At 47.0% G+C, this 26,801-nt stretch overlaps 1 protein-coding gene across 8 annotated transcripts in view; it reads left to right on the top strand.

Annotated features, from left to right (window-relative positions):
- Positions 1-26,801, top strand: part of LOC134980355 (serine/arginine repetitive matrix protein 2-like) — a 102,398-nt gene that overhangs the window by 27,460 nt on the left and 48,137 nt on the right. For 7 of the 8 annotated variants that reach the window (XM_063947148.1, XM_063947152.1, XM_063947147.1 and 4 more), the window contains 7 exons: positions 2,892-3,028; positions 4,505-4,627; positions 6,062-6,122; positions 9,448-11,334; positions 24,166-24,211; positions 24,834-24,864; positions 26,242-26,280. In XM_063947148.1, the coding sequence (XP_063803218.1) occupies positions 2,892-3,028; positions 4,505-4,627; positions 6,062-6,122; positions 9,448-11,334; positions 24,166-24,211; positions 24,834-24,864; positions 26,242-26,280 (2,324 nt within the window). The remainder of the gene's footprint in view (positions 1-2,891; positions 3,029-4,504; positions 4,628-6,061; positions 6,123-9,447; positions 11,335-24,165; positions 24,212-24,833; positions 24,865-26,241; positions 26,281-26,801) is intronic. The other variant, XM_063947149.1, reaches the window with a different exon arrangement.

Raw genomic sequence — 26,801 nt, 5'->3', positions numbered from 1 at the left:
CGGACGACCCTTGGCGGTACCTCAGAGAGAGGATCTGCTATCTCAAGGCCCGTTTCACCACCCGGACCTGAATAGGCTGCGTTTAACTGCGTGGCTATTGAAACCCAGATCTTAAGGAACAGAGGGATACCTAGAAGGGCCATTCCTATGATGGTGGCAGCTAAGACACCGGTCACAGCCATGCACTACTACAGAATTTGGAAGAAGTACATAGACTAGTGTCAGGAACGTGGATGGAATTCGACGACCTTCCACTTATCCAGACTTTTTCTTTTCCTTCAGGTCAGCCTAGAGTTAGGGCTGCGGCTGGGATCTCTGAAGGTTCAAGTGTCTGCTCTTTCCATCCTTTTTCAACAGCGGTTGGCATCCTTGCCAGAGGTTCCAACTTTTTTACAAGGGGTTCTGAGGATACAGCCCCCTTTTCGTACTCCCACTGCACCATGGGATTTAAATTTGGTGTTAGTTTTTTTTTTTTTTTTAAATCGCCACTCTTTGAGCCGTTACCGAGAACAGACCTGAAATATCTCTCTTGGAAGGTAACATTATTGCTGGTCTTGGCTTTGGCCAGGAGGGTTTGAGTTAGGAGCCTTATCGTGTAAGAGTCCTTTTTTGATTTTTCATGAGGATCGGGCGGAACTCTGTACAAGAGCGGATTTCCTTCCTAAGGTTGTTTCGGGGTTTCATGTAAACCAGCCGATTGTGGTCCCATCTTTCCAGTGTCTCGCACATGGGGATGTATCCTTGAATGTTGTCAGAGCGTTGCGGGTGTACGTACACATTACGTCGTCCTTTAGGAAGTCGGACCATTTATTTGTCCTATATGATGGGCCAAAAAAGGGTTGGCCGGCTTCTAGGCAGTCTCTGTCTCGATGGATTAGACTTGCCATTTGGCAAACTTATGTTTCCTGTGGTAAACTGGTTCCGGTACAGACGGTGCTCCTATTACCCGGTCGGTGGGTGCCTCCTGGGCGACTGCCAGAGGTGTTTCTACGACTCAACTTTGCAGAGCGGCGACGTGGTCCTCAGCCCACACGTTCGCAAAATTTTACAAGTTTGATACCTTTGCGTCCGAGGATTCTAAGTTCAGACGTTTGGTTTAACAGGCAACAGACAGCACTCCCTCCCTAGGGGATAACTTTGGGACGTCCCCTAATGTCTAAGGAACTCCAGTGTCCCCTAGTGGATGAAAGAGAAAAGAGGATTTTGGTACTTACCGATAAATCCATTTCTCTGAATCCTCTAGGGGACACTGGACGCCCACCTCGGTGCTGTCAACCTGCTGTGTTTGGGTTATTGTTCACACAGTTCGTACAAACGGTGTTAGTTTTGGTTGAAGAAGTTTCTTGGATGCTGTTTGCTATGTTGTACGGTTCGGTTCCTCGCCAGGTGCTATAGTATGTCCTATTCTCTCAGTCAAATTTTAGAAACTGAGGGGGGAGGAGCCGGCTGTGCAGACAATACTAATTTTAGATTGTGCCACACCTCCGGTTGCAAGCTTCACACCCCTAATGTCTAAGGAACTCCAGTGTCCCCTAGAGGATTCAGAGAAATGGATTTATCGGTAAGTACCAAAATCCTCTTTTTCACACAGCCCCTGTTCAGCATTGATCACCGGGGAACGTAGCAGGTGCAGGGGGGTATCCAATTAGCCCCGGGACTAATTGTCCTGCCGGGGGATATCCTATTATACCCGATAAGCCGGCACTAGCGGCGGCTTATCCGGGGTTACCTGATGCTGCACAGGGTGCCAGCTCCTGACTGCTCCCGGTGCAGCGCTGCAGTGACCCGGGGGCGGGGGAAGATGGGGGATTCGGTTCGTGGCGCTGCCCCGGCTTCCCTGCCGGGGTTAAGCACCAAGTGTCTGCTCCTGGGTCGCGGCGGCCTCCCTGCAATCCCAGCATGCCACTGCAGCGGCGGGCAAGGGACACTGCAGGTCGCGGCGTTTATCGGGGATTTTGTTTCGACTACAGTACCTCAGGCGGGCGAAACCAAATCAACGGAAATAGCCCCGTTGCTGTTTCTACCGAAAACACACAGGTTTCACTGAACCTGTGTGTTTTCAGGAGGTCGGCTTTTTTTTTTTTTTTTTTACGCTGGTGATCCATATTGGATAACCTGTAAAAAAAATAAAAAATAAATCTGAATCGGGCCTTAAGTTTTCACCCTTCCCACAAAATCCAGTAGGCACCTCGACCGAACCTAGGTGGTGACGTGAGCAGGGCGGCCAATCAGGTGAAAGCTGTAGACTGAGTTGCCCAGTCAGCTCTGTAATTCAGTGATCAGGTGACGGGGACTTTCTGTCCGTGTGCAGTTCACTTCACTGCTCAGGCATGACGACATGGCGTTATAGAGGTAAACAGAGAGGCTCTGAACACTGGGATATAACATAACATGGAATCGTGTTGCTGCTCTCAGCTCAGTGAACAGCCGGGTGTTTATAGGCCGGGTGTTTATAGGCCGGGTGTTTATAGGCCGGGTGTTTATAGGCCGGGTGTTTATAGGCCGGGTGTTTATAGGCCGGGTGTTTATAGGCCGGGTGTTTATAGGGTGGGCTTTTACAGCTATTTCTGGCTCTTCAGTGATGTCTCCCAGTAGCCAAGCTTATACACCAAGAGCCACTGTGTAGGTGACGACTTGAATGACGGCCTCAGTGTAAATATGTTCTTGTAAGAAAGGCTTGGGGCAGGTTTGGTCAAATGTCTAGTCTCCGGTTGGCCTGCTATTCCCAACATGCAATATCCCTCAGAGCGCCATTGGTCCTCCCTTTAGTGACCACCTGAAAGCTTTGATGCACCCAGTTTGAGGATCGCTCAAGCGAGCTGCCCAAACTTATCTGGGCTGACCAGTGTCAAATATTACAAGTTGTATTAATGTTTCCTCTGTTCAACCAGGTCTTGAATACATCTACGAGTATGCTGAAGATGAATATGGCGTCCGTATGTACGAATGCAAACTCTGCGACCGTGTGCTCAAAGATGACTCCATCTTCTGCCATATCACTGGAATCCGGCATAGGATTTTGTACTTGGTAAGTACTTTGCTGGTTTGTGCCACCGGCGTACGATCACTCCTTGTGCTGGTAGTTGCAGCGTTTCCCATCATCCTCTTCTCAGAGGCTTAAAGGTTCTTGTGAAGTTCTAGGGGGATCTTTCATTTTAGGGGCATTGTATGTAGTGTCGACACCGGAATGTTGTCTGTCATGTCAGCATGCACTTAAGGGTCAATTCAATGCACTCGCCCTGCTCGCAAGTGTAAACGCCAGCAAGAGCATCAAAACTCACCGTCCACACAGCGCTATCTCGCCGTAAGAGTCATGGATTAATGTACGCAGCCCTATGGAGTACCGTAATCTCTTGGTACCATAAGTGCAGCATATTATAGTGCAGCGTATACAGTAGTAAATCGCCGCTAATTAGATCGACTCCATAACGTAGACAGCCAGCATGTCAGGAGTGTTTCCTTCAGTGTTAGCGCCCTAACCACAGCTTAACTCTAATGGGAGAAATGTATTGACATGGTCACTGTCGAACGTGTGTTGACATTCCGGTGTCAGCATTCTGAATGTTGACATAATGGAGGGGTCATTCAGATGTGGTTGGAGCTGCTGGACGCCTCCTCCGCTGCATTACTTCCAAGCTGCATCCTAGGGCTCAGTATCGGATCATCTCAGACACCACCGGTTGGCTGCAAGACCCACGGGGTCGCGCATGGTGGGCGTCATTACTTACAGGCCGGGAGATCCTGGTCTCTTTCCACCCCCCGCAACGGCAGCGACACACCTTCAATTGGAGAAACGGAGTCCGTCGTCGCCCCTTAATGGCATCAGACTGTCAATCACGGACAGTCTGATGCCGCCCGGCGTCGCAGGGGCCGTTTGCGCAGGCACAGAATGGGTCATGCGCAAAGTACCGCTAATCAGTACTTTGCTATGGACACAGCAGCTCCAAACACATCTGAACGACCCCCAATGACTACATACCCATTTAAGTACCTAGTTATTTTTCTGCAGGAAGCTTTGATATATGCGCAAGGACAGAGTACAAGGTTTTGTCTACGCTTTAGCCAGTGTTTCAGAACAATTTGGGGTATGTGCCGAGAATTTCTAAAATCTGAGAACGCACATTCATATACAGTAGCTGGCGTAAAGGGGGCTCGGTTGTATCCAACATGAAATAGTTTTGCTAATATTGTTTCCTTTTGCCTACAGCCGTTCCATGAGCTTAGCCAGTATTCATGAGAACGCAGTAATTGTACTGAGACGCATACGCTTAGTGATGTCACTGGCCCCTGGTGATTTCATTGGTTGTGTTCTGATGAGTACTGGCGGAGCTCCCTGCGCATGGTGCAGATGACCTGCCTATGCTAAATACTCTGTAGTGGATACTTTGCTCACTCTCTTGCTATCTGTAATTAAAGGCCAGGAACACGCAGATATTTTGGAATATCCCGTTTCTCGGGGGTAATGCTGTTGATGATTTAATTTCTTGCTTTTTTTGTGTTTCAGAGCAAGCATCATCCTATTATGGGTATAAATATTAACCACCAAATAAAAGTCACGACGGATTACAGGAAGCTGCAAAACAATGCTCTGGCGATAGAACAAACCCACAAAAAGAAGAAAATAAATGTAAGTGTAGTCGCCATCTATTACTCCAGTTATGGCTTGGGGCAATTACACGCGTCAGTTCCGGTTATTATATTGATAGCAGCTAGTTCCACTACTTCATCTTGTTTTTTTGCAATTTTTTAGCTGTCATAGAAACATAGGTGCAGATGTAGTAAGCCTGGAGAAGTGATAAAGCAGAGATAAGTGCGAGGTGATAAAACACCAGCTAATCAGCTCCTAACTGTAAATTTACATATTGGAGCTGATTGGCTGGTGCGTTATCACCTTGCACTTATCACTGCTTTATCACTTCTCCAAGCTTAATACATCTGTTCCATTATTTTTCTTTCATCCTTGCTGGGAAAAAAGGTATTTTATTTCCCCCAGCACACTGCATGATAACAGTAACCAAATGTAAATCCCACATAATAATAGAATTCAGGGATCTTCGTTACATATATTTGCGCAAATGTATGGTTAAGCCCCAAAGCCGCATCAAGGCCTCTCTGTATATTTGGGGTCCCAAGCGCTATATCTAGGTGCAGGGTGTGGCACCCCAAAATACCAGCATAAGCCAGAAGGCCCAGGGCAGCATACCAGTGAAAAAACTATAGTGTTAATAAATTAGTGTTAGGAAGCCGAAGACATGATAAGGGTGATACAAAAATGAGATGTAATTAAAATGGAGAAATAGTGTTAAAGTAATTAGTGTTAATAGAATGTAGAGGTATGCCACATTAAAGCCATCCAGCTCAGCCAGTCCAGAGGCACCACACCTCACACCTCCATTACCCCAATCTGGGTCTATGATTAACCAGCAAGGAGCCACATGATAAAGGCTCCTTACTACAATATGTCTAAGCTAAGAGCTACCTACCTTGGAGCAACCCCATAATGCTCCATGTGGCATGTCAGGGCCTGCACCTCCTCCTAATGCAGGAACCTCTCTGCCTCTCACAACAGACATATAGTGGCAGATGCTCAATCAGCTTAGTGATACTATTCAGGTGCTTGAAAGGGACACTTTACACACTAATTACTTTAACACTATTTCTCCATTTTTATTACATCTCATTTTTGTACCGAGTTTGAGAACCTGTGACCTAGACTGTCTTGGGAGGGGAGGAGCCAGCACACCCAGTAGAAGAAATTTAAAGTGCACTGGCTCCTCTTTGACCCCATCTGTACCCTATCGTAGTAAGTGATCCCAGTATCCCTTATGGACTATTCAAAAAGGATTTACCGGTAGGTAATTAAAATCCTATTTTTCCCCCGACCAGCATGGGACGCTGGACCCCTATTTCTCTAGTGTTCTCCTTGTTAGGATTGTCGTTTTAGTGTGGGGGGGTGTTTAATAGTTGTCTTAATTATGCACATTTGTCATATTAATGTATATGTCTTTCCGCGTTAAAAGCCATTTAAATATGTATTTATGGATTTTTCTCTTTGGATTAGGTTGTGAATACAGTTTTTGCTCAGGAAATAGAAAGTGGGAAATTTGAATCCTTTACTGAAGGTAGGTTCACACTTGTTACTTTATTCTGTTATTCAAAATACTTCTGATGCCAAACATGTCAGATATAGGAGAGTTCACACAAAGCTGTCTCTACCTGCCTCTACTTTCTAGTATCGCCACCCGCATAACCACCTGACACGCTTCACTTATAGTTCTTTATCATTGAATAACACAACTGTTTTGTTGCTAGGATTCTGGATCCCAGATACGTCCCCAGATTCATGTTATAATCCCCAAATGGTGACACAATAAAGACTCGCAATTTACAGGAACACATTGTGGCGGATACAGCGTGTGTGTCAGAATGGACGCAATTTCCTCTAATAAGCAGCATGGATTATTATTTCCGCCCTTGTGCAGCGCTGTACTCATCTGTGATCGTTAGTTACTGTCTTGCTATAGGTGTGATCTCAGAGATACCACCCACTTATTAAATGACCTGGATAAGGTGGAGAAGGCCTCTTAGGCCTTTGTTACATTACACGTAGAGGCACCATATACCATAATCCCCCATGAGTTGGGGATACGTGTAGACCTGTCCAAACAGCATCATTCATTACATTTGCAATAAAGAAAGAACATGGTCGACATGGATAAGATTGATTGGTCGACATGGATAAAGGTCGACTGAGTTTTTCCCATTTTTTTGAACGTTTTCATACTACGATCCACGTGGACTACTATTGGAACGGTAAGGCACCTTGCCCGAAGCATGGCGAGCCATGCGAGGGGACATGGTGCACTAATTGTGGTTCCCCGTCACTTTACGAAGAAAACATCATAAAAAGTTTTTTTTTTTAAACCATGTCGGCCATTTTCCATGCCTGCCTAATGCATGTCAACCAATAGTGGTCGACCTAATGACTGTCGACCTAAATCTTGTCGACTTAATGACCCAGCGAATCGAGGTTGACATTTAGGAACCGGCTTTTGCCAGAGTAACTGAATTGTGGTATGGTACGGATATAAAAGTCTGAGACAGTGGTATATTAAAGAAGGTCAGGGCCTAGCTGTTGATTTTAAGATAACTTAGTTAAACTAAATTAAAGTGAACCAATCAAACTGTAATACTGTAAAGTAATAAAATTCCATTTTCATGTAAGGAGAAACCAGAGCAAACCCAAAAGGAACACCATTGGTGTCCCTGCAACCAGTACTGCTGCCTGGCGCGTGCAAGTGATCTACTTCCTGGTTCCAGCCCACTTCACATGCTTGGGGGCGGGGCAGGCTCATTGCGACACAGAGCTGCTTGTTTGTCTTTGGAGACGGATCATTTACCAATGAAACGCTGTAGATTAGTGTTAGTCGCATTTCAAGATGGGTGCGCGTCTTCATCAGCAGCGTAGGCGCTTAGTTTCCGACAAGTCACCATTATCCATAGCGCACGCAGAGTGAAATCATGTAGATACTCCCCTGCAGGCTGACGTACTCTCTGCATCAGTCCCACAGCATACTGAAATGGACTGTATAGCTTCCAGCAATTTGCCTGCACACTAACGCCATTGCTCTATTAACTATTGTGACTCCATTGACATATATTGTAGAAAATTGCGTGGCAGTCGCTGTATGTAGGCCATCGTGACTATATTGGTACACAGGCATGTATATGGTGGCTGCTGACAGATGAGTGAAATGTTAAATGGAGTTCTGAAATCTAACAACATTATAGTATATATAATAACATTCATGATATACGTGAGCTGGCTATCTTGTTGCAGCGGTTTCGATCACTGATACCAAGAAAGACACCGTAAATTCCTGCCGTTGTATGATCCTATAGTCCAGGAAAAAGTTACAAGTCTGTAGGAATTCTGGATGTCTGAAGCAGCTCTGTGACAGTCCGGAACTCTTACCGATTATTGTATCAAGACATTTAGAGAAAGTAGTCCTAAACAAGACCTTGTGATAATATGATATAGACTAAGGGCAGTATTCAATTGATGTCGGATCCTTGCTGACGGAAAGGATCCAACAGTTCAGTATTCAGTTTGAGGCCAAATCCGACCGGTTTTGACAGTTTCCGAAAATGTTTAAAGTCTGATTGACATTGTCGAAAAACGGGACTAAAACCTGTCGGATTTGGCGGCAAATCGGGCAAAACGTGGATCGGCTTATCCGCCGATCCACGTGTTTTCCGACAAGTCGGAATTGCCGACATGTCGGAAAAACGGCAGGGCCAGTGAATAGGTCCAATCGTGATTCAGCCTAAAAAAGTCGGAAACTGCAGTCTTTCCGACTAGACGGCAGTTCCGACTTCAATTGAATGCTGCCCTGAGTCCTCACTCAAATGGTAGCACTTTGTCCTTTTAAATACAAAACCTCTCTCTTTCATCAATAGAGCACACAGGAGCACTGGGGTATTCAGTGCAGTGGGAAATTTAAACATTTCACTCCTTAAGCTCACACTCTTCCCTCTCTTTACCCACTGCTTCAAGGGGATGGACATGTGTTCTGAAATTGTTATGGTGTTAAATCAACTTTGATAACATGTTACTACTGTTTTATTGGGTTCAGTATGGTATGCCGGCGGTCGGGCTCCCGGCGACCAGCATACCGGCGCCGGGAGCCTGACCGCCGGCTTACCGACAGTGTGGCGAGCGCAAATGAGCCCCATTGCGGGCTCGCTGCGCTTTTCACGCTACGGGCACGGTATTTTATTCTCCCTCTAGGGGGGTCGTGGACCCCACGAGGGAGAATAAGTGTCGGTATGCCGGCTGTCGGGAGTCCGGCGCCGGTATACTGCGCGCCGGGATCCCGTCAGTCGGCATACTGAAGACCACCCATTTTATTCATTGATCTGTTTGACATATGGCGGCTGTACTGCAATAATTGTGATCTGTGCGGCTCGCTTTTCGCCGTTTATTTTATTTTTTTGTACAAAGTGATTGAATGCTTATTGTATAGAATTTTAGTGTGCGATTTTCGGTTTGTATGTCATTTGTATGTTGTGTACTCAGTTTGCAAAGTTGCATTGATAAACGTGCGGTGGTATTACCCAAATTGTAACAGTTGTCGTTTGTAACTTCATTTGTCACTGCATTTAGCCATGCCAAACAAGTTTTGTTTCTTTTCATATTTGTTGCAACTTTGTGAATCCTCCAATTATGTTATATATTTGAGATGCCATTTTATTAACATTAGTGCGGATTAGTTAGTTTTGCGCGCAGCTTTATACATCATGCGTCTTAAGTGTCAGATAATGGATTTATTTAAATGTCTGTTATTTCAGTTAGCCTTTTATAAGAAAGTTGTGTATGTTTCATGTAGATCCCTGTTGTTTTTCTGTATAAGACATTTAAATAATTTTATGTTTTTTTTGGCATAGATCTTTCGCCAGGTGAGGATGAGTTGGATGATCCTGCACCAACAAACCGTGCAGGTAGCCCATCACTTCCACGTGATAGTGGAGGTAGGCTGAAATCTGAGCCAGACAGTGGACGTGGCTCGACAGTTCAACGTGATGGTAGAGGTGGCCCGACTGTTCAATATGACAGTAGAGGTGGCCCAACAGTTCAACGTGACAGTAGAGATGATCCAACAGTTCAACGTGATGGTAGAAGTGGCCCGTTTGTTCAGCATGATGTTAGAGGTCGCCCAACTGTTCAGTATGACAGTAGAGGCGGCCCAACAGGTCCACGTGACAGTAGAGATGATCCAACAGTTCAACGTGATGGTAGAGGTGGCGCGACTGTTCAGTATGACAGCAGAGGTGGCCCAACAGGTCAACGTGACATCAGAGATGATCCAACAGTTCAACGTGATGATAGAGGTGGTCCGCCATTTCAGTATGATGGTAGAGTTGGCCCGACTCTTCAATATGACAGAGGCGGCCCAACTGGTCATCGTGATGGTAGAGACGGCCCAGTAGGTCAACGTGACAGTAGAGATGATCCAACAGGTCAACGTGACGATAGAGGTGGCCCGGCAGTTCATTATGATGGTAGTGGTGGCCCAACTGTTCATTATGACAGTAGAGACGGCCTGACAGGTTATCGTGATGGTAGAGGAGGCCCAACAGGTCCACATTACAAAGATGATCCAACAGGTCAGCGTGATGGCAGAGGTGGCCCGGCAGTTCAGTATGATGGCAGAGGTGGCCCGGCAGTTCAGTATGACAGTAGAGGCGGTCCGACTGCTCAGTATGACAGTAGAGGCGGCCAGACTGCTCAATATGACAGTAGAGGCGGCCAGACTGCTCAGTATGACAGTAGAGGCGGTCCGACTGCTCAGTATGACAGTAGAGGCGGCCAGACTGCTCAATATGACAGTAGAGGCGGCCAGACTGCTCAATATGACAGTAGAGGCGGCCCAGCTGTTCAATATGACAGTAGAGGAGGTCCGAATGTTCAATATGACAGTAGAGGCGGCCCGACTGTTCAATATGATAGTAGAGGTGGACCAACAGGTCAACATGACCGTAGAGATGATCCAACAGGCCTACGTGACGGTAGAGGTGGCCCAACAGGTCAACGTGATGGTAGAGGTGGCCCAACAGTTCAACATAATGTCACAGGTGGCCCAACAGTTCAACGTGATGCCGGAGGTGGACCCCCATTTCATTATGACAGTGTAGGTGGTCCCTCATTTCAGTATGACAACAGAAGTGGCTCCTCATTTCAGTATGACAGGAGAAGTGGCCCCCCATCTCAGTATGACAGTGGAATTAGACCCCTATTTGAGTACGACAGTGGCAGGCCATTTCCGCGTGACGGTGGTGGCGGTGGCAGCGGTCCACCTCTTGAACGTGACATTAGAGGTGCCCAACCGTTTCAACATTTTGGTGGAAGCGGTTCAGCATTACAAAGTGGCCACCCTGAAAGCCGATTAATGAATCGTGATGTTGAATTGCCATTCCCGCGTGGTGTTGGAGGTGGCTTAAAATTGCAACGTGATCCCTCTGACGTTGATATCCGATATATGAAACGTGAAAGCGGAACAGCAGGTCAGCATAAAAGTGGAGGAGATGCGTTAATTAAAGGTTACTACGATGACGTTGATATCCGATCTCTGAAACGCAAAACTGACCCAGAATTGCCGCAGGACGTTACTGGCAGCAGCAAGGAGCAAAGGAGGAAACGCAGCCGTTTCTCAGATGCACCAAGTGACTTTGATGGTCGATCTATGATGCACCTAACTGAAGCAGCATTAAAAGATGACTGCTGTGATATTGATGTCCGAAATATGGCGCGTAAGGGAGGCGCATCATTTCGAGGTAATTCTTTATCATTTTCTCATTCCTACCCTTCCATAATGTAATGTTTAGCTTAGACTGAGAGTCCATTTTGGAACATGGGGACTCGAGAAAAATTAAATATAGAATGCTCGGTTCTGAGCACTTAAATGACACTTACGGGTTTATTGAAGTGGAGATGTTACCCATAGCAACCAATCAGATTTTACTTACCTTGTTGAAGATTGAAAAATAGGTTCCTTAGCTTAATATAAAGCAGGGGGAGTGGGGAGGAGGTTTGACAAAGACAAAAATAATAATGAAATAATAAGTTTAAAATTAACAAGACAATTTAAAAAAATAAAATAAGGATATTAGAATTGAGGAAAAAATAAAAAGTAAATAATCTGTCTACAGCTGCTCTTGTGAACAATGAGCAGCGGGTGGAGCTAAGGTACGCAGTCTGGATATTTAATACGCTTTGCCCGTTCATGCCCTTCTGGGCTAATGTAAAACTGTGCCTACCTTACCTTGTATTGAGTTGGCGGTGTGGTTTTTACCGCTGTGAGTTCAGGGGGTAGAGTCTTCGGACATGCCCGAAAGTCCTGCCTGCGGCTAATGATGACGTCAGCTGCTATGATCGCAGTCCCGTTGCTTCACACACTAGCTCCCATCTGCTTGCCTGTGCGTTCCAACGTGTTTAGAATCCTGCGGGATTAACTAAGAATACACAGTGATGCCCCCTGTGTCGCTGGCCTTAGCTGGTTGTTGATCAAGCAGCATGTGACCTTTTCTGCTTTCTGTCAAGCAACCATTGAGCGTTTTTGTCTGGTACAATAAATGTAACGTTATTGAACTATTAAATGCGTGTAATGCTCTTACGTCCTAGAGGATACTGGGGATCCATTTAGTACCATGGGGTATAGAAGGGTCCACTGGGAGCCATGGGCACTTTAAGAATTTGATAGCGTGGGCTGGCTCCTCCCTCTATGCCCCTCCTACCAGATTCAGTTTACAAAATGTTCCTGGAGGAGCCGGTCACGCTGATGGAAGCTCCTGAAGAGTTTTCTGCATTTATTTTTCTGTTCGTTATTTTCAGGCAGGACAGGATGGCACCAGCCTGCCTGCTTCGTGGGACTTAGGGGAAGAACGGTCCAACCTCTTGAAGAGTTAATGGTCTCGTTCCCCGCTGACAGGACATTAGCTCCTGAGGGGACTATTCGCAAGCCCCACCACGGCGAGCGTACATTCCCGCAGCACGCCGCCACCCCTAACAGAGCCAGAAGAATGAAGAGTGGTGAGTACTGAGCCGGCGTCCCAGTAAGCGAGTCGCCGGCCATTATGGCGGCATGAGGGTATGGAGGCGCACGGCTTCTCACCGGGGCAGATTGTGTCTCCAGACTCAGACTCAGTACACAACTGCGTCTCAGTACACTGTACACAGTACCCAGACTGGCAATCAAAGCCTTAAAACGGATCTGTCTCCATTTTAAGCACAAAATTACCTCAACCTGTATAAAAAAAATTGGGAAGACAGCGCGCCATTGAAGGGGCGGGGCTTCACTATGAAGATCCATCAACTCACCAGCGCCATTTTCCCCCTGCAGTGGATACAGACGCTGACTGACATGGACGCGCAGCACCTCTGGTGTGACTCCAGATTACCTCAGCGGTACCAGGGGGTCATAGCGGGGGGGGGGGGGGGGGGGGGTGTAAGCGAGCAATTATTAGTGTACTAAGTCCCCAATCTCGGGCCTTAGTCTGCAACCCGGCTAAGGTTAGCATAAGCAATAAGGGCGCTGTGTGCTGGCTCCAAAATATTTGTGTCTTCCGGAAGGGCTCTTTGTGGGTTAATTGTGCATTTTAACCTTTCCTGTGTGCGTGTCCTGTCACATTTACAATGTCAGGCCAAGAGTGTGTTTCATGTACGGCAGAGTGTTCCTTTTCCCCAGGGAGCTCACTACTATGTACTCAGTGTAGTGCATCTTCTCAGGCTAGCGGGGCTGAACCATTGTAGCTGGAATGATTAAAGGAATGATTTCCAATATCTCTAATAAAATTGTCCCGCCAGGAGAAAGAGATGCAATACTTAAGACAGACTGGATGAGATTATGAATAGAGACTCAGTCCCCAAACAAGCGTCTCAGTCCCCTTCCATTTGTCTGCAAAAACGAACTCTGGCCCATATCCTGCAGTCTGGCTGACGCTGAGGGGTCGGACATGGAGGAGGGAGAGGTGGATTCAGAAGGTGGGGACGCTGCACTGTCACAGGGAATAGAGTCTCTTATAGAGGCTATCAGAGATGTTCTGCAAATTCCTGATAAGGTGGCAGAGGAGTGTGAGGAATCTTATTTTAATGTAAAGAAAAGTCCTGTCACTTTTCCTGTGTCAAAGGAATTGAATACCCTGTCTGAAGAACCATGGGTTAATCCTGATAAGAAATTTCAAATCCCTAAAAGGTTACTCTCATTTTTTCTTTTTCCTCCTGAGGATAGGAAAAAATGGGGAAGTCCACCGATAGTGGATGCATCAGTGTCCAGATTGTCACGGAAAATTGTATTGCCTGTCCCTGGTGCAGCCTCCCTGAAAGACACGGCTGATCGTAAAATTGAGTCTCTGCACGCAGGGGCTTATAGTTACGCCAGTGGACTGCGGATGTGGTCTCCAGGAAAGGCATGGAAGGCCTACCCTTCACAGGAGAGACCTTATTTGGAGACAAACTAGACAAATGGATCTCCAAAGCTACTGCGGGTAAGTCCACATATCTTCCTTCTGCAGCTCCCCCAACCAGGAAGACCTACTCAGGACCTACTCTACAGTCCTTTAGGACTGCCAAGTTTAAGGGCAAAGTCAGAGGATCTTCTACAGCCAACAGAGGTGCTAGAGGTAAACCACGCAAACCAGCAACTGCCGGTTCTCAGGAACAAAGCTCCAGCTCTGCTTCCTTAAAGCCGTCAGCATGACGGTGGACCGTGATGCCTGGCAGACTGGCAGGTGGGAGCCCGACTAAAAAATATTCAGTCACATCTGGACAACATCATGCCAGGATTCCTTGGTCATAGATCTTACTTCCCAGAGTTACAGACTGGAGTTTCAAGAACTCCCATCTCACATATTCTTCAAATCAGGCTTACCAGTTTTACAGGATGCCATTCAAAAACTGGTACAGACGCAGGTCATTGTTCCAGTTCAACCTCCTCTCCAAAACAAGGGATATTATTCCAACTTATTTGTGGTACCGAAACCGGACGGTTCGGTAAGACCGATTTTGAATCTAAAATCGTTGAACCCGTACTTACAAGTGTTCAGATTCAAGATGGAGTCTCTGAGAGTGGTGATCTCATGTCTGGAGGAGGGGGAATTCCTAGTGTCTCTGGATATCAAGGATGCGTACCTTCACATTCCGATATGGCCGCCTCACCAGGCTTATCTACGCTTTGCACTACAAGACTCTCACTACCAGTTCCAGGTCCTGCCTTTTGGTCTCTCAACGGCACCGAGGGTGTTCACCAAGGTGATGGCAGAGATGATGTTTCTCCTTCGCAAGCAGGGAGTTAACATAATTCCATACTTGGACGATCTTCTGATAAAGGCTTCGTCCAGGGAGAGGTTGTTGAACAGCATTGGCCTCACAACCAAACTACTCCTGGATCACGGGTGGATTCTAAATCTTCCGAAATCTCACCTAGAGCCAACTCGGAGGCTCCCATTTCTGTAAATGGTACTGGACACACAGTCGCAGAAAGTTTTTCTTCCGTTGGAAAAGTCATTGGTAATCCAGTCGATGGTTCGGGATGTCCTGAAGTCAACCCGAATATTGGTGCCCCTATGCATTTTCCTTCTGGGAAAAATGGTGGCCTCTTACGAGGCTCTTCAGTACAGAAGATTTCACGCACGACCCTTCCAGCTCGATCTGTTGGCCAAATGGTCCGGATTCCATCTTCACATGCCCCAGAGGATCCGTCTGTCGCCAAAGGCCAGGATCTCTCTTCAGTGGTGGCTACAGACCTCTCACCTGATCGAGGGCCGACGGTTCGGGATTCAAAATTGCATTCTGCTAACCACGGATGCAAGCCTCAGAAGTTGGGGAGCAGTCACCCAGGGGGTGCAGTTTCAAGGAAGATGTCAAGTCAGGATGTCGTCCTTCCAGTCAACATTCTGGAACTCAGGGTTATATACAACGCCCTTCTGCAAGCCTCATATCTCCTTCACGATCGGGCCATTCATGTCCAGTCGGACAATGTGACGGCAGTGACGTACATAAACCGACAGGGTGGAACAAAAAGCAGAGCTTTAAAGACTTCTCCTCTGGGCAGAAGAACACGCTGCGGCGTTGTCGGCGGTCTTCATTCCGGGGATAGACAACTGGGAAACAGACTTCCCCAGCAGACATGACCTGCACCCGGGGGAGTGGGGACATCACCCGGAGGTGTTCAGGTGCTTGACAAGTCGATGGGGATGTCCACAAATCGACATGATGGCCTCTCGTCTCAACAAGAAGCACAAGTGGTATTCCAGGTTGAGAGACACACAGTTGCAGTGGACGCTCTGACGACTTGGTCAGATGGTGAACGGGTTTCCTCCACTTCCTCTGATCCCAAGAATTCTGAAAAGAATAGAAAGGGAAAAGGTTCAAGCAATTCTAATTGCTTCGGACTGGCCAAGAAGGGCCTGGTACGCGTACCTCCTGAAGATGCTCCTTGAAGATCTGTGGCCTCTACCTCTTCGCGAGGATCTTCTGCAACAGGATCCGTTCGTCTATCAAGACTTACTGCAGCTACGTTTGACGGCATGGAAGTTGAACGGCTGATTCAAGCCGGGAGAGGCATCCCTGACAAAGTCATCACGACTATAATCCAAGCCAGGAAGGGGGTAATGTCTAAACATTACCACTGTATTTTGCAGAAATACGTCTCTTGGTGTGAGAGCAGAAAATATTCTGCAGTGGAATTTCATCTGGGTCGTTTCCTGCTTTTTCTGCAGTCGCGTGTGGACGTCTGGGCTCCATAAAAGTCCAGATTTTGGCCTTGTCCATTTTCTTTCAAAAATAATTGGCTTCTCTCCCTGAGGTCCAGACGTTCTTGAAAGGTGTTCTGCACATCCATCCTCCCTTTTGTGCCTCCTACGGCACCTTGGGATCTCAATGTGGTGCTGCAGTTCCTCCAGTCGGACTGGTTTGAACCGTAACAGGAGGTAGACGTAAAGTACCTTACGTGGAAGACAGTCACACTGTTGGCCTTGGCTTCAGCAAGACGTGTGTCGGAGCTAGGGGCGTTGTCTCACAAGAACACTACTTAATTTTCCATGAGGACAGAGCTGAACTCAGAACTCGTCAGCAATTCCTTCCTAAGGTGGTGTCTGCATTTCACTTCAAACAACCAATTGTGGTTCCTGCTGTTACGGACACCTCTAATAACTTCAAAGTCTTTGGATGTTGTGAGGGCTTTGAAGGTGTACGTAAAGAGGACAACTCGTCATAGGAAATCCGATTCGCTGTTCGTTCCTAAGAGAAAATAGGATTTGAATTACCTACCAGTAAATCCTTGTCTCGTAGTTCGTAGAGGATACTGGGCGCCGGTCCGGTGCTTCGTTCTTCCTGCACTGTTACTTGGTTAAGTTATGTTGTTTGGTTCAGCTGTTGCTGTTCCTGGTTTCAAGTTTGGTTAGTATGGCTTTACTCTTGTTTGTGTCTGCTGGTTCGGAATCTTACCACTATTCTTATCTATCTTTCTCTCAAAGTATGTCCGTCTCCTCGGGCACAGTTTCTAAACTGCGTCTGGTAGGAGGGGCATAGAGGGAGGAGCCAGCCCACACCATCAAATTCTTAGTGCCCATGGCTCCTAGTGGACCCATCTATACCCCCATGGTACTAAATGGATCCCCAGTGTCCTCTACGGATTACAAGAAAAGGATTTACCGGTAGGTAATTAAAATTCTATTTTTGAAGCCATCTCAGTAAGGCAGAGTTATTTCTCTGTCCTCCATCTGGGGGACGCTGCGCCGTTACTTGTGGGTTAGAGGTGTGTGGTAGTGGAGATTGGCACAGAACTATCAAAAGCTGACTCCTCCCCCCTCTAACCCCTCCCATCTCCTTCCTGCTCAGCCCTGATCAGTTTTAGTTTTGTGCCTGTGGAGTACAGACACAGTTTTGATTTCTCTTTAGGAATTTTTTTTTTTTTTTTATTATTTCTTCTTTCACAAATACCTAGTCCCTGTTTACAGGTGACAGGTATAACAGTGGAAGGGGTTAGTATCCCATTCCAGACTGCTGCAGGGAGGCCACTATACCTTCGGTCACTGGGGCCTTCAGAGAGAGAAAGAGAGAAGACAGCAGCATCAGGTACTGGACAGCCACAATCTGTCATTGACAGTATTGGGCTGTCCCTATTTCCTATTATTAATGTCCCTATTTCCTGTTATTAATGGTGAATTTATTGGGACTACCAAACTCCTCCTCCCCTCCCTCCCCCCCCCCCCCCCCCCCCCCCCCGAGCGCGCGATCACCCACAGACAGCACGGAGGCTGATCTGGGGTGAAATGTGAGGTGGAGGACTGTGTTAGGTCCGGGAGGGTGTTATTCACTCCCTGGACCGTTACTTGGCTGCCGTGACAACCGCTCTGTGTAGCGGCGCACGGGAGCCGAACTTCCGGTTTTTGACGAGATGAGAATGACGTCAGGCGGGCAGAGCCGTCTTCCCGCTCAGCTCTGCCCGCGCGCGCGCACGGCTGGTCACGGCGCCATCTTCTCTGCCTGCACACAGGGGACGCTGTGCTACGGAGGAGGATTACATACACAGGGGGATAAAAACCGCAAGTATAAAAGGGGGGGAGGGGGATCACAGTGTCTCCTCTAGTCTGGTGGCTAGAGCAGCATATTAACAAAGAGCAAGTCTAGTGGGTTGAATCTCAGATATTTTTTAACACAACTTGGGGGACATAGTTCACCAGAGTAAAGATGACCAGCAAGCCAGAGAAACCTACTAAGGGAAAAACAACCTCAGTGGTTTATTTCTCATGTTCACAATGTGGCACAAAGCTGGCTAAGGGGAGTGCTGACGCAGGGACCCTCTGTACATCATGCTCTGGTGCACCAGCGGCAGATCAGCAGGGCAGATCCACAGATCAGTCAATGCCCCCTTGGGTCAAGGCCATGGTGGACGCAATTTCAGATTTGCGTCAGTCAAGGTCGGAAGCAGCTTTGGCCCAGACTCAGGTGGAACCGCTGTGGGCCCAGAATATGGGAAAATGTCTCACTGATTTGACTCAGTCTGTAAATAAATTTGTAAGTTCGGCCAGTAGTTCGGCGGCTTCTAAGCGAACGCAGCCGTTACCCGCTATTGCATTTCCAGGAGAGGAGTTGGATACTCTGACATCTCCATTGGAAGAAGGGGAGGTAGATCCTGAAGGGGACGAAAATTCGGCTTGGGAAGATGAGGATTTATCTACTAATTCAGGTGTTAGGCTACTAATAGAAGCCATTCGTCAGACCCTTAATATTCAGGATGAGGCAGTAGCCGAGACTTCTTCCTCTTTCTTTAAACGACAGAAGAGACAGGTTACTGCGTTCCCTTCTTACTCGCACTTTGCGGATATTTTAAAAGAACCCTGGCTAAAACCGGATTCCCGTTTCCAGGCGCCTAAAAAGTTAAAGTTTCTATATCCTTTTACAGAAGAGGATACAACAATTTGGGAAACCGCCCCAAAGGTAGACGCCCCTATTTCGCATTTAGCAAAAGCTACGGTTATTCCGTCAGTACAGTCTGCGACTTTAAAAGACTCTACCGATAGGAAGATAGAAGCATTACTAAAATCTATGTTTTCCTTATCAGGTGTTTCTCTCCGTCCAGTTCTGGCGAGTGCCTGGGTGCTTAAAGCCGTTGATGAGTGGCTTGCACAGGTTGTATCTGGGATGCAGTCAGACGATCCGTCGGAGGCCATTCAATTAGCAGAACAGATTTCTGAGGCCCTTACTTACGTGGGTGAAGCATTATTGGATTCGGTGGCGCTACAGTCCCGTGTTTCTGCCTTAACAGTATCCGCAAGACGATCTCTTTGGCTTAGGGTTTGGAATGCTGATTCGGACTCAAAGCAGACCTTGACGGCAGTCCCTTTTGAAGGCGAATTTCTTTTTGGATCAGAGTTAAAGAAAATTATTTCAGATACTACGGGGGGAAAGAGCCCTTTCCTTCCGTCTGCTCCAAACAAACCAAAGCCTACAAGATTTCGGTCCTTTCGTACGCAGGGCAGAGGTAATTTCCAGTCCTTTCGACCCTTCTCCAGATTTCCACGAAGGGGATCATTCAGAGGTAGAGGAGCTCAGGCTACTCGCAGACCGTCCAGTAAGCCTGCCGACAAGCCTGAGGCATGACGCTTCGGGCCCTCTGGAGGGATCAATACAGGTTGGGGCTCGTTTACTTCACTTCAGGGAAGTGTGGCTCCTATCGAAACCGGATCGGTGGGTAATAGGGGTCATTTCCAGAGGATATATGTTGGATTTCGAAGAAGCAGTCCCAGCCCGACTAATTGTGACGCCTCTCCCAGACGACCCCTCCAGACGTCAGGCTCTCCTTCAGGCAACAGCAAAACTATTACAAAATGGAGTAATCCTTCCGGTCCCAGCTCCTCAGAGAGGTCGGGGCTTTTACTCGGGTCTTTTTCTCGTAGACAAGCCGGACGGTTCGTTTCGACCCATTCTAAATCTAAAAGCCCTCAATCCGTACCTTTCATCCCAGAAATTCAGGATGGAATCCATTCGCTCCATTATCGCAGCCATGGAGCCAGGGGAATATTTGGCTTCAATAGATATAAAGGACGCATACCTACATGTTCCAATTTGGACAGGACATCAATCACTTCTGAGATTTGCAGTAGGTCCGTGGCATTTTCAGTTTCGGGCCCTTCCCTTTGGTCTTTCTACGGCTCCCCGGGTGTTTACGAAGGTCCTGGGTCATGTCGTCGCAGTTCTCCGTTGCAAAGGGGTCAACATCACTCCATACTTGGACGACCTGTTGATCAAGGCCCCGTCACCGGAGATTCTCACTCAGAACCTGCGTCTAACGATAGAGACTCTACAGTCTTTCGGGTGGATAATCAATTTTCCAAAGTCATCTCTACTCCCGTCACAGAAAATGGTTTTTCTGGGTCTTCTATTCGACACCAACAGCCAGAAGGTGTTTCTTCCTACAGACAAGATTCAGGACTTACAAGCCAGAATCAGAACCTTGTTAAAATTGCCGGCAGTATCAGTCCTCAGATGCATGCAGGTACTGGGCAAGATGGTAGCCTCATTCGAGGCAGTTCCATACGCCAGATTCCACGCCCGACCTCTTCAAGCTCAGATTCTCCACTGTTGGACTCGGACGGATTCGCGCCTCGAACTGCAGTTGATACGCTTGTCGATAAGAACTCGTCAGTCGCTCTACTGGTGGCTTCACAGTCACAATCTGAGGAAGGGTGCGCCGTTCACGGTCTGGTCTTGGATGATGGTAACCACGGACGCAAGCCTCAGCGGTTGGGGAGCAGTGTTCCAGACTCATCATTTACAGGGGCGCTGGAGCAATCAAGAGTCAAAACTACAAATCAACATTCTGGAATTGAGAGCGATCCGGTATGCTCTCATTCGGATTCAGACCATGGTGCAGGGCCATCCAGTTCGGGTGCAATCCGACAATGCCACGGCAGTGGCTTACATCAACAAACAGGGAGGAACTCGCAGCTGGTCCGCAATGAGAGAGGTTGCTCAGATTCTCACGTGGGCGGAGCGTTGGATTCCCGTGATTTCAGCCATTCACATTCCGGGAGTCGAAAACTGGGAAGCAGACTTTTTGAGTCGTCACACGATTCATCCGGGAGAGTGGGAACTTCACCAGGAAGTGTTTCTTTCTCTAGTGGATCGCTGGGGAGTGCCAGAATTAGACCTGATGGCGTCACGGCTCAACAAAAAACTTCCGGTTTACGGATCAAGAACTCAGGATCCTCAAGCATTTCTGATCGATGCACTAACAGCTCCGTGGCAATTTCAGCTGGGTTACGTGTTCCCACCAATTCCACTGCTCCCACGTCTACTCCAACGCATTCGGCGAGAAGGCCTTGCAATAATTCTGGTGGCTCCGGATTGGCCACGCCGACAGTGGTACACTCTTCTAAACAGCATGGTCGTCGGAGACCCCTTTCGCCTCCCTCTGCGACCAGATCTTCTGCTTCAGGGACCTTGTCGCCACCCAGATTTAAATCGGCTGGCTTTGACGGCTTGGTTCTTGAATCCAACATTCTGAAGGCAAAGGGCCTTTCTCGTGCGGTTGTTCAGACAATGATTCGGGCTAGAAAGCCGGTGACTTCTGGCATTTACCATAGAGTATGGCGTATTTACATTGCTTGGTGCGAGAAAAGGAACTTGACTCCGCATTTGTTTAGACTTCCTCGCCTGCTCTCCTTTCTCCAGGAGGGTCTTGACAAGGGTTTAAAACTTTCTTCCCTGAAGGGTCAGGTTTCGGCCTTGTCGGTCCTTTTTCAAAAGAAATTAGCAATCATTCCAGAGGTTCAAACATTCCTGCAGGGAGTACTTCGAATTCAACCACCTTTTGTTCCTCCGATTCCTCCCTGGGATTTAAACTTGGTACTTAAGGCTCTTCAAAAGTCTCCATTTGAACCTCTAGAATCTGTGGAACTACGTTATCTAACACAAAAAGTTGTTTTTCTGTTGGCAATTGCCTCAGCTAGACGAGTGTCTGAGTTGGCGGCTCTTTCTTGCAGGCCACCCTTGTTAGTGTTTCATGAAAATCGGGTGGTGCTGCGGACAAAGCCTTCATTTCTTCCAAAGGTTGTTTCAGCATTCCATTTAAATCAGGACATCGTTCTTCCAGCTTTTAATCCGTCATCTTCTCAGGGGGAGGATTCCCATTTGGCTCTCTTGGATGTTGTTCGGGCCTTACGTATTTATTTGTCTCGCACGGAGGCTTTCCGTCGTACGGATTCCTTGCTGGTATTGATTGATGCTCCCAAACGAGGTTGGCCTGCCTCTAAGAACACTGTGGCCCGTTGGATAACTTCGGCCATCAGACAGGCTTACGTGTCCTCAAGCGTTTCGGTTCCTGACTCAATTAAGGCTCATTCGACTAGAGCAGTTGGAGCGTCTTGGGCTGTTCGCGGTGGTGCATCTGTTGAGCAACTATGCAGGGCGGCGACCTGGTCGTCAGTCCATACGTTCACAAAGTTTTACCGGTTTCATACTTTTAGTTTGGAGACTGCCTCTGTTGGGCGTCGTATTTTACAGACGGCTATGCCGTCAACGTCTCCCTCCTCTCATTAGCTTGCTTTGGGAAATCCCACAAGTAACGGCGCAGCGTCCCCCAGATGGAGGACAGAGAAATGGGGATTTTTGTTTACTTACCGTAAAATCTCTTTCTCTGAGTCCATCTGGGGGACGCTGCGATCCCTCCCATAGTTTGTCTGGTTTAATTGGTTAATTTTTTATTCTGGTCTATCTCCTTTGGCTTGGCTAAACGTTAACTGATCAGGGCTGAGCAGGAAGGAGATGGGAGGGGTTAGAGGGGGGAGGAGTCAGCTTTTGATAGTTCTGTGCCAATCTCCACTACCACACACCTCTAACCCACAAGTAACGGCGCAGCGTCCCCCAGATGGACTCAGAGAAAGAGATTTTACGGTAAGTAAACAAAAATCCCCATTTTATTTCATTGGGTGATACATGACGATAGGTGCAAACCTCCAGGATGTTAGACAGTAACAAAAAAAATTACAAGCTCCTACTCGGTGATCGTGCGGATCAAAAAAAATTGTGGATCCCAGGGACCCCTCACTGTAAAAAGTTGGGATCCTACTCCACGGTTTCTGGGTACCATCACATTTTAAGGGGGTGAGGCAGGCAGCAGTTTGGTTAATGCTTCGCTTACCCACATGCCTCTGGAGTAGCACGCTGGCGGGAAGGGAGGGAGTGCGCTGCGGAGGTCTCAGGCGACGATTCCATGGGGAGACGCTGCTGGTGGTGATTGGAAAGGATGCGACTGAGGATTCCTATTGGATGAGGCGCACAGTTCCCTCACTGCCAGTAGTGCGATATGGCGCGTATTTGGCGATCACTGCTACTCGTACAGGTCTTGACCTCAGAAGGCCTTTTGTTGGTGGTGGACATTCACAAACTCTATGGAAGACATGTCTGAATGGATTAACACCTTAGATAAGTAGGGACATGAGAAAGAAACACCCCTGGAAGGTATTTCGGAGCTGTTTATGAGTTGGGAGTAAAGCAAAAAAGAGCAAGTAATTATAAATCAGAGGAAATTAGAGATCTGTGACAATAAATATATTTATGCCTGATTTCCCACGGCAACAAAACCTGCTGAATGTAATTTTTATCCCCATGTCCTACTATATAACTGCATTCAGTATGGGTTCAGTATGAAACACCGATTGTCAGGACCCATTGTATGCAGCCTACTGGAGGCAGGGTTTACTTCATCATCTTCTGTCCCTGAATAAACCAGGCTAGAAATGGATGTTATGATAAAAATCCCATTTTCATTGACTGTGGATAGACACAGAGATGACGTTAGCCGAGTCCCGATCTCAGCACAGCAAACCACGTCTGTGGCCTGGCCTATCTTCAGCTCACGTGAAGTCATGACATGACTGAACAAGCAAGGTGGGCGCAGGGTGACTCTTACAGACGAGCCCAGCGTCTCTCCAGGCAGTGGGGTGCTCCACCAAGCACCTTACAGGCTGGGGACAGGTGCCACCGTGACCGCAATGGTGGCGCTCCATTAGGCTTATTTCCACATAAGACAATGCCCTCTATACGGCCCTGTAAGGCTTTGCAATACTGTTGATGACCATATACCTGGGTTTTTCTCATTACAGAAATGAAAGCAGCTCATGAAGCCAGTTTGAGAGGAGAACGCGTCAGGTAAGTGTTTATTGACCAGGTTTGTGGGACCAGATTGGCTATGGCAAAGCAATTCTAGCACTGGCGTCTATGAAATATTAACAGTTTGTCTGGAGGACTATCCAATATTACAGTTCCAGCGACCTTCTTTCTCTTTAGCCTAGTATTCGGGGCTAGTATGTCTCTTTGCCATTATTTGCATAATACAGCCACTGACAATAAACATGTTGTACAGTAACAGAGGATGCAGAACACAAAATTAGAAATACATAAGAACACCACATTCCAGACTGGACTATATCATAACCACGTCAGGGTGAGCACAGTTGTGTCCCATACACACAATTTAGGCGGCCATTTTGCTTATTGAACCAATATTTTACCCTATCAATTCATCAGGGACAGACCCAAAATGCGTGTATGTGTCCTCGATCTCTAGGATGTGTACAAGGATAAGTCCTTATGTTCTATGCCTCTTGCTGGTATTAAAATCTGTATTTGGGCAGGGTTAGACATGCACACTTGCTCTGTAATAGCTTATCGTGTTTTATTTGTGGTTTTCACAGCGTTGGTTAAATCCTGATATATACCCAAATAATCGATTTTATTTATTTTTAATTCCCCCCCCCCCCCATGTAAACAGCAGAAGATATCTGGGGTACAGCGCGAAACAGGTAAGACGTGCAATATTTTCTTGCATATAAGGCGCAGTGATTTATGTGTAACATACAATTTGTGGAATATTCTTTTTAATGGTAAAAGGGATCTTGCATAATAAATATACCTATGCTAGATACTATGTAATAATGGAGTAACACTTAACAGTTGAAATTGTCCTTGTACCTGAAATAGTCAGTTGAAAAGTCTTCAACATACCGCTTATTTAAATTAAATATGACTGCTGTATTTCTAGCCATGAAACTAATCCATGCAGTTGTTTTAGGTGTGGGTTTTTTTTTGTTCTCTCCTGGTGCCATAGTTGTTTAGGAGTATCAGTTACATGCAACCTATCTGTGAAATGGGATCCGGTCTGAAGATCGACAGTGTCTAGGTCGACAATGTTTAGGTCGACCACTACAGGTCGACAGTCACTAGGTCGACATGGATGGAAGGTCGACAGGGTTTCTAGGTCGACATTTGCTAGGTCGACATGAGTTTTTTACATTTTTTTTTGTGTGGATTTTTTCATACTTAACGATCCACGTGGACTACGATTGGAACGGTAAAGTGTGCCGAGTGAAGCGGTAGCGGAGCGAAGGCACCATGCCCGAAGCATGGCGAGCGAAGCGAGCCATGCGAGGGGACGCGGTGCACTAATTTGGGATCCCGGTCACTTTACGAAGAAAACGACAAAAAATAATAATCCTCATGTCGACCTTTAGACCTGTCGACCTAGAAACCCTGTCGACCTTCCGTCCATGTCGACCTAGTGACTGTCGACCTATAGTGGTCGACCTAAACATTGTCGACCTAGACACTGTCGATAAAACGAACCACGCCCTTGTGAAATTACCACAACTGAGAGTTTCTGAGTTTTCAACGGGTGATTTTATGATGCACTTTTTTTTTTTTTTCAGGCATTTCCAGAATAGTTCCCAGTATAAACTTTTCTATTACACAAAATTTGTCTTGAAGTGAAGATACTGGAAACTGTTAACTGACGTCTGTCACATTCTATGAAACACACAATATTGATGTTTTGTTATAGTTTCATATAGAAACCTAAAACCCTTAAAGGCATAATCACACTACTTCACTTTACCATCACACGACCTAGCTCTACCATCTTATTTTACTATTTGGGACTATTTACTAAGCTTTGGATGGAGAAAAAGTACCAGCCAATCAGCTCTTAATTGCCATGTCACAGGCTGGGTTTGAAAAATGACAGGAGCTGATTGGCTGGTACTTTTTCAACGTCCACTTTACCTCCATCCAGAGCTTAGTAAATAGACCCCTCTATTACCACACAGAGCAGCTGTACTGTTTGCCTGTGGCTTTTATTGTTCATTGTGTTGCACCGTTTTATCTTGAAATTCTGTCTCTTTCAGGATAAGGACTATGACAGTGATCTGGAAGTGCGCAGTATGGTAAGAAAAAAGGATTTTGGTTACCTACCGGTAAATCCTTTTCTCGTAGTCCGTAGAGGATGCTGGGGTCCACATTAGTACCATGGGGTATAGACTGGTCCACCAGTGGCCATTGGCACTTTAAGAGTTTGAGAGTGTGGGCTGGCCCCTCCTACCAGACTCAGTCTAGAAACTGTGCCCGAGGAGACGCACATCTTCGAGAGAAGGATTTAAAACAGATAGTGATGAAATTCACACCAGCTCACAAAACAAGGCACATCAAGCTAACTTAGCTTGAAAACTCAGCAACGGCCGAAACATTACTTACCAAGCAACAATGCAGTACTCAACTAAAAACAGGATTTTGGTTCGCTACCGGTAAATCCTTTTCTCGTAGTCCGTAGAGGATGCTGTGCGCCCGCTCAGCACTTAGTTTTCCTGCTTTCATTATTTGGTTCAGTACAACTTCGTTTCTAGAACGTCCTAGAGGATGCTGGTGTCCACATTAGTACCATGGGGATGTACCAAATCTCCCAGAACGG

Source organism: Pseudophryne corroboree, chromosome 12 (assembly GCF_028390025.1).
Source record: "Pseudophryne corroboree isolate aPseCor3 chromosome 12, aPseCor3.hap2, whole genome shotgun sequence".
Classification (NCBI taxonomy): domain Eukaryota; kingdom Metazoa; phylum Chordata; class Amphibia; order Anura; family Myobatrachidae; genus Pseudophryne; species Pseudophryne corroboree.
This window is presented reverse-complemented; position numbering and strand designations above follow the sequence as displayed.